Here is a 12028-nt window from a genome sequence, read left to right as displayed (position 1 = left end):
GCAAGGCTGTTCCCATCCTGGCTGCCAAGCACCAAATGGGGTTCAGGGGCACCGAAACAACTGGGATGGGCTGGAAGCACCGAAGGGGCAGAAGGATGGGAAGAGGGTTGTGCGGAAAGTGACAGTGCTGTGGCTGTTATCTTTGCTGCCACCCCCTCAAAATGTCATTGTCAGCTGAAGGGCTTATGAATCAGGGAGCAAAAAGAAGATTGCTTAGGTTTTGTGCCTTCAGGGAATTTTTTTAAACATACATTTTTAATGTGTGCTGATCGAAGGTCAAAGTAACTCAGGACAAATGATTTCTACCATCACCTTTGCATCAGGACCAGCAGGTCGCACTCAGACAGATGCCACAAGTCGGTCAGATCCTGACACGATCCTCACGTGTGTCATCGTGTGGCACGAGCAGATCATCTGACGGCTGTGCGCCTGCGCTCGCAACACGCGCGTGCAGCAGTGTGACACCCTCCAGGCATCAGGAGTCAGCTGGGTTCATCGCTTGGTGGCCCTGGACAGGGCAGGGTGAACATGGGTCAGACCACAGCCATGCTGGGGAGCGAGTTCCTGGATCTGCTTGTCACCACCAGTTCTGGCCCATCACCCCCATGTCCTCCTTATAAATCACTGCAGAATAAAAAAAGCATATTCATGGCATGTAAATCAAGCTTAGAAATGTTACAAGTCCATTCCCTCTTGAACTCATGCAAGTGATGGAAAAAAAGTACTGAGAGCCGAAAGCTGGTATTTAACAATTTATTCTACAGGTCAGCGAGTGGGAAGGAGGGTGATGCCCGGTCTCAGCAGGCTATTGCTAGTAGGATGAAAGCTCAGCTAGAAGTAGTTGATGACTCTTCTGATGGACTGGACGCTCGCACTGCGTGCCTGCCACGCATTGAAGCTGCTGAACTCGCCCCGCTCCACCACGTACATACGGCCTCGGTAGTTGGGCTCCTCATACAGCACCCACCTGGGCAGAAAGGGAGGGTTACTTAGGTCCCAACAGCGTGGTCATGCAAGGTGGCCTTACGCCCACATTGAATAGATGCATTTAGGCACTGCAGTTCTGCAAAATACTGGGGCCTGATGGTCCCTCTGCAGTCCTGGTCCCATCCTGTGCACAAAAATGCCCCTGGTGGAATCAACTGCTGGTGCTTCCCCCCATTTCCAGCATAGCCTGGCAATTATCCACAGCCAGAATGGACCTTGCCTTTAGAAGAAGTTGTTTTGGGTTACACCAGCGATGAAGCCTGGGACCAGGTGCAGCCCACTTCACATTGCTGTAGGAATGGATCTCTCTGAGCTTTACCATGTGCAACAGAAACAATTTAATAGCATTTGATAGTGCTAAAGGACATGAGTCCCCTCAGCACCTGGATAAACCCATTTTGGACTGTAAGGAGAAACGTGCAATGCTTGAAGGATGTTTTACCTCTTTGAACTGACTCATTAGCTATGATGGGAATCACATCTAATAATTTCTCTCTTTGCTAGTAATTCTCAGTGGCCTCTATTTGATGCTTTCCAACAGAGAGCAGGACTTGGCTCAGTTATCTTCACTTCATCTGTATGTCCAGCATTAACTACAACTTTCCCTTGGAATACAGTCAAATAGATACAACACTCAACAACCTTGGTGACTTTGGCATGCCTGACTTCTTCACCTAGCTTGGCTACACCTTTCTCCATTTGAAGGTCTTCAAGTCAGGAGCAATTCTGATGGTCAAGAGGGACAAATTTCACTGCTCTTCTCTCCCTTTACCCCTTTGATACACACTGTGCCATGATCTTAACGTGGCCACAAGTGTCACCTCTTTCCTCTATTTAAATCCTCCATGCTTTTTAACCAGGTTTTGCCATTGGTCTGATAGTTTTAGTGAGTTTTAGTCACCCCATCATTGCTGAACTGCTCATCTCTGCCTTGTTTGTCTCTTCCCAATGTTTTTAAGGATTTTATATGGATCTCTGCTGCTTGTCACATCTATGGGCTCAGCAACGACAGCAGAGCACAAATGCAATCCTCCATTTGGTTTCTGTGGTCTGTCTCTTGGCAGGAATTCAGCTGTGACATTGGGGTTGAGACCTACTGTATGTGGGATTTCCAGGGAGAAACTCTTTTAAGTACTGGATGGGTCAAAGACTGCTGGGCCTCTGGGGTCAGACAACAGCTGGTGAACTCAGATCAGTCTGACCCAGAGCAAAAAGCTGGAGGCCTAGGAAAAAAAAGCTGTTTATAAAACCAGCCACCCACGGGCATTACTTAAAAAAAAACAAAAAAAGGCAAAAGGTTAGGGTATTTAGACGAGCCACCTTACAGACTCCTTGACATATTTGGGTTTATTTTGTGTTCCTGAGAGGACATCAGGTGGGACTGTGGTGGGTCCCTTCTCCCACCTGCCTGTGCACCGATACGGCTGGCACGTTGAGCACGTGCCTGCCTGGTGCCCCCCTCCACCCTGCTGCCCGCGCTTGCACAACCCTTTTCTGCAGCATCGCTGCAGTGTGCTCAGCCAAGGCATTCGGATCCCGAGCGTTTCCTACAAACAAGTTCCATTCTTTAGCGCTTTTTGCAGCCAGTGTATATCTGAACCAGAATTACAAAGTCATCCTCAGACTTTTCCTCTGAAGCTCACTTTGCAGCACGTGGAGAAGGCTGCCCACTGCTCATATGAGTGTAACAGCAGATTGCTCTGAAGCCATGTCCCGTCCCCCACCATCACATAACCTGATGCGCAGTGTTGGAGAGCGTGCTCAGCTCTTCAGCTTAATTAAGAACAATTTATAAAATTATCCTCTTCCTCTAGATACACACCCCAGCCTTGTTCATATGACATGCATGGCTTGCTTCCTTTTCTACCCCATTCCTTCAGCTTATATGCACCTCTCCATATTTTTGGACAATCATGGGCCTCTTTCTCCATCAGCTCACCACCCCTCCCTCAAGCACTCCTGAGGAGAGCTCCCAGTCCTATTTTCAGCACCTTCCAATCACTCCCTCCTGCTAAGAATACCTAACGTTATTGAAAATACTGCATGGTGGTAGGACAGGGATATTCACAGGGCATTGCTGGCCTACCAGGTCATGGTGGATCTTTCAGCTCTGCTCTGCTCTAGGGCATCTTTCAACAGCTGGTGGACCCTGGGGGCAGTGCAGGGGGTAGAGCAGCCCCTCATAGTCACTGCCTTTCCCAAGAGTTCTGCGTTTCTCTCCAGACACACGGTTGACGTGTCTGCGCAGTCGCATTGAGGGAATGGGACAGGCCTTGGGGTAGATGGAAGCAGACTGCATGACCTGGTGTGGTGATAAGAACCCACCAGCTTGTCCCTCTGCTTAGGGGAAGGCTGCAAAAAAGAGGAATAAAAGGAATAGCAGAAAGATGGGAGTGAAGTGTATTGGCAGTGCAAGGTGATGAGTGAAGACTTGTATGGCTTACTTAGCTGTTCCTTTATTGCCTAAAATTTACGTTCTCTGAGACCATCAGTGAGAGAGGAAATCAAGTCAGTCAGGAGCCCAGAAAACAAAAAAAAGATGATCCTGTCCTCAAGCCCAGCATGGGAGAGCTGATCCAGGCACATAGCATGCAGCCCTCAAACATCTCAGTGCTGTGTTTCATTAGCACATAAACCCAAAGGACATGAGAATAAAACTCGCATGGAACCAGCTCAAGCCTTATAAGCCAAAACTGGCTGCTTGTGCTGAAAAACTAGCAGGGGAGCACTGCAGCTTCAGCCTGAACCAAGTGGGATGCTTTCCGTAGGGCTCGAGGTCACTTATTCTCCACGTAGGACATGAGCAGTGCCGTGAGCAGCTATTGCCTCTGCTGAGAAAGATGTAAGGTTTATTGAGCAGCGATGTTTGGGTACCTGTTCTGGTTGATATTTCACAGCCTGACTGCAGAACATCTACCAAATGCTTGTAAATGCTTCAGCAGAATAAATGGTTGGTCTGGTTCCTTCAAGTTATGTCACTGTAGCATAGAAAAGCCCTTTTTGGCGTATTCTCTCCTGGACTGTAAAACAAATTCAGCTTTTTAAAGTTGTATTTTCTAACCAATCCTCTGTGGAGTTGCTGAGGCACAAGGGAGGACAAGAAGCGCACATCTTCATCTAAAACCAGATGATACCATATGTGATACTGGAGCTGGCTCTGCCCGTGGGACGGGCAAAGCTGCTCGCCACGCAAACCGCAACAGCTTCCGAGGAGGCGGTAACATCTCGAAACTGCTCCGAAATAGCAATCTCATTGCCAGCATGGTTTTAACAGCTTTACCATCACCCTTCCTGGCTGTGTGGGGTAGCAGTCGCCAGCCCCAAAAGGGCAGCGGGGAAGGTGCTGGACACCCTCAGTCCCACCACTCACCATGCCAAAAGCAGATGTTTCTCTCCATTCTCGTGTTTCCAGCTGATCCATCATCACTTCCCGCAGGCACGGCCATCCCCACAAGTGCAGGCAACAGCTTTTTAACAGCACGTGACACCATCCGTGGATTTTGAAGGGGAAGCAAATATTTTTGCATCCAACGGATGTCGCGTTGCGGGAATTAAGGGGGAAAATCACAAAGCGAGAATTTGGCGGGCAGGGAGCTCAGGAGGACCCTGCTTTACACCTGCTTTCAGCATGCACAGGGTAAACCAGACCCGCTTTCAGGCTGGGGATGTGCTGGAGACAGCCTGTGGCTGAAACTCCCCTCGTCTCCGGTGATCCCCTCTCCTCTGCTCCCCAAATGGTCCTGGGATGGGTCCTGGGAGGGTTTTGCCGGGCTGAGCCCAGCACTAGCTACACCTGCAGCACCTCTGGGGTCATCTGGGCTTATATGGTCTATCTGAAGGAGAAAAGCAGTGCTGTAGTGTCCCTTTCTCCTCCCTGGTCTCACCTCTCCGCTGCCCTATCTCCTCCTTCCCTCTCTCCTCCTGCAGTCCGGAGCCAGCAGGTCCCTCTGCTCCATCCTGCCTTTTAATGGCCTCTTACAGACCCTTTGATGTGCTTGTAACAACCATGTTCCCAGGGTCTGAATGTAATGCTACAAAACTCCGCAAGTTTCCTCACCACGCTCCACTCAGCATTTTATTTTTTTCTATTTTTTTTATCACTACTCGAAGCCTTTGAGAAGTCATGTAATGTTAACATAAACAGTCTAGGCTCCCTTGCGAGGGAAAGCAAGTTTTGTGCCCCTTACGTATTTTACAGGGGAGGGGGAAAATCAATCTGAAAAATTTAAGTGCTTGAAAGTTTCTGGGCAGCTTCCCAATTTCTCAAGCTCCAGGCTCTGCTACAGGGACACATGTGGTAAATAATTGGCCCTAAAGCTCTTGCCAGAGCACTCACAGGCTCTCTCTTGGCTTTATAGCATTGATAGTCAAATGCCTTTTGCTTCAAATGCTCGGCACTAACAGAGTCTCTGGTGGGCTCCAGCCATTTCTTCTCATCGGGAGCTGGTAGCTCTGCTCCTTAGTTTTAATGAACAGCTACTGCCTGATCATAAGCCTGTTTTTTTGGAAGAGGGGAGGTCTTGGTTGAATCAGAAAGGGTCCTGCAGGACACTCGCTGTCAAGATGTCACAGGCTTGGATGGCAACAACCTTTTTCCTATTCTGGGAAACAATTGCTGTTGGACAGAGAGGGTCCAACGTCCCACACTGGGTACAGGCGAGATGCGCAATATCCAGTCCAGGACAGGTGGAGAAGAGCGTTTCTGTGCTCCCTCCTCTGCAGGGGCTCCCCTCTGCCCCGTGTCTTGCTCCAGCCACCCTCTGCCTGGCTCTGGGAGGATTTTATGGCATTCCCCTGCTCCCAGCGCACTTGCAGTGAAAATACAATTGTCGGACAGAGGAAAGGGGAGACGGCCAGATAACAACCCATTTCACAACAAGAGAAAAAACATAAGAAGGACCGACACCATTGAGAAAATGCAAATTGGCACCCGACAGCAAGAAAAAGGCAAAGCTGCCATCCTGCCAAGGCTTTTAAGAGCATCTGCAGGGGCAGGAGGATGGGGCTGAGCATCAGTAACATGTCTGCAAAGCGGGTTCACGGGACACCGAGGGTGACCAAAAACCCCCATTGGGGTGGCTGCGCATCACCATCACAGTTGCCCCTGTCTTTCAGAGGCAGGATTTAATTTTAAGGCGAGACGCCGCTGCCTCATTTTTGCTGTCCAAGGAGGAGGTTTCTGGTATTGCAGCAAGCCTTGGAGAAGCCACTTGCAAAGCAAAAGCCCTGACCTGCATCACCTGGAGCCATCCAACCACCCTCCCCAAAATACTCTGCGTGGATTTTAAAAAAGTGATTGGAAACATGGACAGAAACATTTAAAAAAAAGAAAGAAAGAAAAGGTGGTCTTAGGCTTCTTGTTTCATACACCTTAAAAAGGTGTCTCAGAGCTCTTGTAGCTTGTGCTTAGCAGCCACCCTCCAAAATTCATGCCCCCTTGAAGCAGCTCTCAATGGGCAGGCACCAAAGTTCACCTTTAAACCATAGGCTGAATTCAGATCTTCAGGCTTTCTCCACGTCCCCCCAGCATCGACGGGCTTTTCCATGATGGGGGGAGTCCCTGCAGCCTCCTCGCTCCCCTGCGGTGCTGGGCACAAAGGGCACAGGGCAGGGAGCACCGCAGCGGCTGCATGCTGGGACACACGCGGTTACTTACGCGCCGTCCCCGTACACTTTGAGGGCGTTGATGCAGGTCTTGTCCCAGCCTTGTCCCTGCAGGAAGGAGCAATCTTCCGTCAGCTCCAGGCTGGGACCGCTAAAATGGCTCCCCTCAAATATTTCAATCCTGTAATGCTCGCCGTGCTGGGGACAAAGGGATTCGAATCAACCAAAAAAAAAAAAAAAAAAAAAAAAAAAAAAAGCAGCAAATTATTTCCCCGGCTTTTATAAGACAAAAAGGAAGATGGAAGATGGAAGTGTTGGAAGGGGAATGTGAAAAGCAGTCCAACACACCAGTGCTGGCATGCACAGAGCACGCACAAACTCGTGCCACCTCCCAGCACACCACGCCAACCAGAAAAGCAGCCAGAAAACCCTCCTCTCCGCACCCAGCTGCACCTTCCTACAGCTGCCATCCACATGCTAACACATTGCTTAGGGGATGCGTTGTGCTCAGGTACACGTAGCCCCCTGCCCATCTGAAGATCCTCCCCAGCGGCCCACAAACCCTCCATCCCAAATACAGCATCAGCTACAGCCCTGGCCCTCCATGCACTTATATAGCAAGAAAAGGTATATATCCAGAATGTACAAAGATGTTAGACTATTCCCCTAAACTAATTTACATTGCCTCCAGTTCACATGTAGCTGCTATTCCTGATGGGACATGTTGTGCCTTTCTTTAGGGAAAATTAAAAAAAGGAAAAGAAAAGAAAACTTCCTAGCATCATCAGTGCTGCATGAGGACTTGAGGGTGACATGATATAAAATCCCCTGGGGAGATTTCTGCAGCCTGCAGCATAGATATTTTGGACCAAACAAGCTGAAAGGATATTTTTAAGCAGAATTCAAAGAATACTTAAATGCATTTTTCAAATAAACAACGTCAACGCACAAGAAGGCTGGGCTGCTATGCCAAACCCCACAGCACGCGGCCGCCGGCAGCAGCTGAACAGATACCGTGCCTGAGCAAACATTCCTCCTGGAATCTGCGCTGCAGAAATGCCTTAAAACACTCGCTGGCATCTCACAGGGAAAATCACGGGCCAGGGAAGAAGGAGCACGTCCTCATACTGGCCGGGCTCCAGGACCCAGGGCAGAGCATCCCTCCCTGTACAGACCGCAGAGATGCTTTGGGGAGGATGTTACAAACCTGAAACAAACGCACCGCTGTACCAAAAAAGCAGCTTTGGGGCCAGCGAGAAACCCCACCAGCTCCAAGTGGGTTCATCATTGCCCCAGGGGTCATCAGTGATAGAAGAGGCAAATGGAAAGACCTAACCCAGATTCATTTTATTTTGCTACTTTTTAATCTTTCCAATTAAACCTTCCTCTGGGTGGTGCTTTTAAAAGCTTCATAAGGGAAGGGCTATCTAGTATGGGGAAAAAATCGGTTTTAGTTTAGGATTACTGGAGGGGGTTTGCAACAGCAGAGAATTCAGCTAAAATTTGCCAGGAGCAGCCCAGCTGCCCCATAGGTCTGGTTCGGAAAGCCCTTGGGCTGCACGCTCCCCCTCCGGGATCGTGGGGAGCCACGGCTGCTGTGGCTCAAACTTGCCTTGGGCAACGAACCCCCTTCTTAATTCCCCTGTATTTCATAGCAACTCACAGTAAAAAAAAGCACATAACGCCGGCAGGACCTTGCCACCTCATCTGAAAAACCACGGGAAAAATCTCATCCCGTTAAAGCCGCTGCATGTCATGCCACGGAAGGAAAGCAACGTGTCCCGGAAGGCACGGGAAACCGCGACTCGGCTTTGCGGCTTGTGCAGACCGCTCCAAGGGGGGACAAACCTTCCCTCGGAGACTATTTCCTTCTCAACAGGATGTATTATTTCTAAAGAGCGCAGATTTTTATTACGCTTTTTCACAAGTTTCAGGGAAAATAAAGCCCAACGGCAGCTCCGTCCCACCGATGCTCCAGCCGGGAGAGCGAAATGCGAGCGGCATCCACTCACCATCCCGACGGGCCGGCAGGAGCCCAGGTGGTCACTGCGGCCGTTCCAGCGATAGAAATCGGGGTACTCGCCGTGCTCCAGGATGTACTGCTGCCCTCGGAAATCGGGGTGATCGAAGCAGACCCAAGCCCCGCTCTGGACACAGATGGAGTTGACCCGGTTGAGGAAACCTCGGTCCTGGAAGCTGCCGCAGCTGCCGCAGACCTCCAGCTTTCTGCCCGTGAAGCATTTGCCTTCATAGAAAGTGATCTGGGGGAGGGAGGAGAACAGGCTGGCAGTGAGGAGCAGGGGCACAGCCAGAGCCCCATTTTGAGCAGATGGGAATCTCTTGCAGATGCATCGTTTTAGGATGGTTTGGGTTTGTTTTGTTTTTTGTTTTGTTTTTTTTTTAGCTGCTTTCCAGCAAGAGGAGCACGGCATCACTGGCATTTTTTCCTAAGAACCGTATTTGTTTTTCTGGGAACGCGGCGCATCCCGCATTTACGACACTTCTCGCCGCCTCGTGCTTGCTCACACATATTTCCAGCAGGAATGTTTAAACAGGAAACTCAGCTCCCAAAACGCAGCTCCTTCTGCCGCACCCTCCCCGTCCCTACTACCAAATTTGCTCCCGGTATCACCACTCACATCGCATCCTCCGCAATATTATCCTAACTTACTCCTTCAACCCGGAGGATGCTCAGGCTCTCCGGTCCCAGGCTGAAAGGGAAGCGGTTGGGTCATTACTTACTTTTCCTGAGTATTGAGACATTTTCTGCTGGCTGCTATCCAAGACCAAAAGCAGGAGCCAAACCAAAACTGCGATGGACAGAAACGTTGGACACCCCGCTATATAGCAGCCAGCGGGAGGGGGGAGTTGGGGCTGGTGTCGTGAGGGCTTTTTAACAAAGCAGTGGGAATGGGGGGCTTTACGCTTTCCTGCTTCGTAGGCAGAACCACCAGTAACGGGGCCTGCTGAGTCCGGGGTTTTGATTTTGGGCAGACGATCTGACAAAAGATTTGCTTGGCAGGGCTTTGGTCGATTAGCGGTGCACATTGACTGCTCCTTTTTGAAGAAATTCTTCCCCCCCCCCCCCCCTTTTCCCTTTTTTCTCTCCTTTTTAATCCTCTTTTTTTAGAGCAGACAAGAAGTAAATATGGAAACAGCAGCATCTCTAAGCATGGCATGTATTTTCTCTGTATTGGGTTTGCTTCTTTTTATTGTTTTTTCCTAGCTTCTCACCTATTGCAGTGCGGCAGCCAAAAGCAAGCATTCTTGGAAGACTCCTCACCAATAATACATTGCACTCCATCCGTCAAAGCAATGGTTCCTCATTCAACCTTCAAACCTCTTTAAACAGCATCTTCAAAAGCCAAGGACCTAATCCCCTCTGAAGCACAAAGATCGGTCTCAAAGCCACCAACGAGTCGTTTTTATGAATGTTTTGATCTTTCAGCACTGAAGCACCAAGACACAGGTATAAGTCAGGATTAGAGGGATTTTTTTAAGCCATACTGTTGACCGTAACATAATATTTCCCATATAGCTGCAATTACGGCTTCAGAATCTGGCACCTCAAATACCAGCCCAAGTAAAAGCTGCTTCATATTCCATATAAGAGCATCCAGAGACTTTAACAGTCTTATTCTCAGGGCAAATAGCAAGGGAAACCCCCAACCCATAAACCCCATCATTTTATAGTAATGAGCCAGGCTAGGAAGAGATAAAGGGGCTGGCCCATGGACCAACACGCAGAGACATACCAGGGTACCGTGTTAAAAGGAGATTTGCCTTTTATGCTATTTAATAGCTCTGGAAGAGACTTCACACCCAGCTCCTACTCATCAAATCCTCCTGTTCATCACCCATGGGGCCCCTGTCACCTCCCCCTGCCACCGCCACTCCGCTCTCCAGACCATCAGGCACACGCTTCAAATCCAAACCCTAAAAACTCATTTCTTGGCAGGTTGCTCCCGTCTGCGCACGTGCCAGCAGCCTCGCTCAGCAACCCCGCTCTGCTGCCTTGGTTCACCACTTCGTTTCAAGATTAAAGACCGTTTGGGAAGAAAGGATGTCATTATTAAGGCTTAAACGTATGCCGCCCTTTCAATTAAGATATAAAAGTTAATAAGCGCGTGTGCACGCACACGTAGGCTGAGGTGGAAGACGTCGCGTTGACTGGGATGCGCTGGAAGGAGGAGGGAGGTGGCATGTTGTGTTTGGAGAAGAAATGCATCCTTCAGCTGATGCAGGTAAACCTGCCCTGGCATCACAGAAATGTTGTTTGCGTTTATATGTTCTGATGGAAGACGGGAAATAATGAATAAACGCCTCACTGAATTAAAAAAAAAAAACCTTACCCAAACCCTCATTGAAATGCTGGTGTTATTTTCTAGGTGCTAAATTAGTCACCAGATGGTGTGAGAAAAGTAACAGCGCATAGAAAGTCCCACTTGGAAGAGCGGCAGCCAGGGCAGGGGGCATTAGTGGCATCCCCAAAACCAGCCCTTCCCCATGGCCTTGTACTTAGTGCCCTGGGAGGGAAGGAGGAGATGTGTCCCTCTTCTGAGTCACGGCTGGGAGCACCAGGGTGACGAGGTGGCCCCGTCATTGGCGTTGGGACCCAACTCTCCCATCCATTGGTGTCATAACAGCCCACGTGCTCTTTGCGTTGGCCATGAGCTGTTCAGTGCCTGGAGAGGAAGACCCACAGCATCCATGACAAACTGGCCCTAAAGTACCCAGTAAAGCAAACACTACCGCAGGAGGAGGTTTTTACAGAACCGCAAAAGCCTGGTTTCCTCCGGCTCTGTCTCATGATGGGATTTTCCTGTTCCTCCTAAGGTGCAAGCTTTAATTAAATGTGCAGGAACTTGATGTATTTGAGACTTGTGCCTGGCTGTTAGATTTGTTAGAAGTTGTCCAACAGGTTCAAAAGCTATTTTAGGAGAGATAGAAAGAGGGTGTGACAACTTTATTCTCATTTCTTTGAGAAACCACATGAAAGATATGAAACAACAAAAGACCCATCTCTAGAAAAAAGGAAAACAGTGAGGAAAAAAGAATATTGAAGAATGGCAAATCATAATTCCTGGACAAACCCCTTTAATTCCTTGCAAAGGATGGAAAGGCTGCCAATAGAAGAGAAAACAGCAGCCTGAGAAGCCTGTGGCCACTAGCAGCCTTTCAGGCACGCGATGCTGGGGCAGACCTCGCCTCCTGCTCATGCCCAGGTGCAGGATCACATCCCATCATGGTGCCCCACACTAACAGGGTCGTGGGCAGCCTTCCTTGGCTGTGGCTGTTTAAAGGATGAAGCATTGGAAACATGAATTTACAAGTTCGAGCGTTCGGCTTTAACAGACAAAACCCCAAAGTCTTGAGATATTTTTTGCATGTCTTGGTTTCGAGGGAGTGAAATCGGGCTTGACGTCAGCAGGGACGG

General features: G+C 49.4%; 1 protein-coding gene across 1 annotated transcript; it reads right to left on the bottom strand.

Annotated features, from left to right (window-relative positions):
* Nucleotides 1–831: 831 nt before the first annotated feature.
* CRYGN (crystallin, gamma N) lies at nucleotides 832–9895 on the bottom strand. The gene is made up of 4 exons (XM_010586169.1): nucleotides 9875–9895; nucleotides 8604–8852; nucleotides 6644–6789; nucleotides 832–967 (listed from the first exon to the last, which is right to left on the bottom strand). The coding sequence occupies exons 1-4, from the start codon at nucleotides 9893–9895 to the stop codon at nucleotides 832–834; spliced, it is 552 nt and encodes a 183-aa protein (XP_010584471.1).
* Between the last annotated feature and the right edge of the window lie 2133 nt (nucleotides 9896–12028).

This window comes from Haliaeetus leucocephalus, unplaced genomic scaffold, assembly GCF_000737465.1.
Source record: "Haliaeetus leucocephalus isolate CR32 unplaced genomic scaffold, Haliaeetus_leucocephalus-4.0 Scaffold0, whole genome shotgun sequence".
NCBI lineage: Eukaryota > Metazoa > Chordata > Aves > Accipitriformes > Accipitridae > Haliaeetus > Haliaeetus leucocephalus.
Note: the sequence above shows the minus strand (reverse complement) of the source record. Positions and strands in the feature narration are given on the sequence as shown.

Excerpts from the sequence above, each read along its gene's own strand:
- CRYGN (XM_010586169.1), bottom strand. The coding sequence starts at position 9,895 with ATGGAGTGCAATGTATTATTG. Across the intron at positions 6,790-8,603 it reads CCTGCCGGCCCGTCGGGATG|CACGGCGAGCATTACAGGAT; the intron begins GTGAGTGGATGC and ends CTTTGTCCCCAG. Across the intron at positions 968-6,643 it reads AAAGTGTACGGGGACGGCGC|GTGGGTGCTGTATGAGGAGC; the intron begins GTAAGTAACCGC and ends CTTTCTGCCCAG.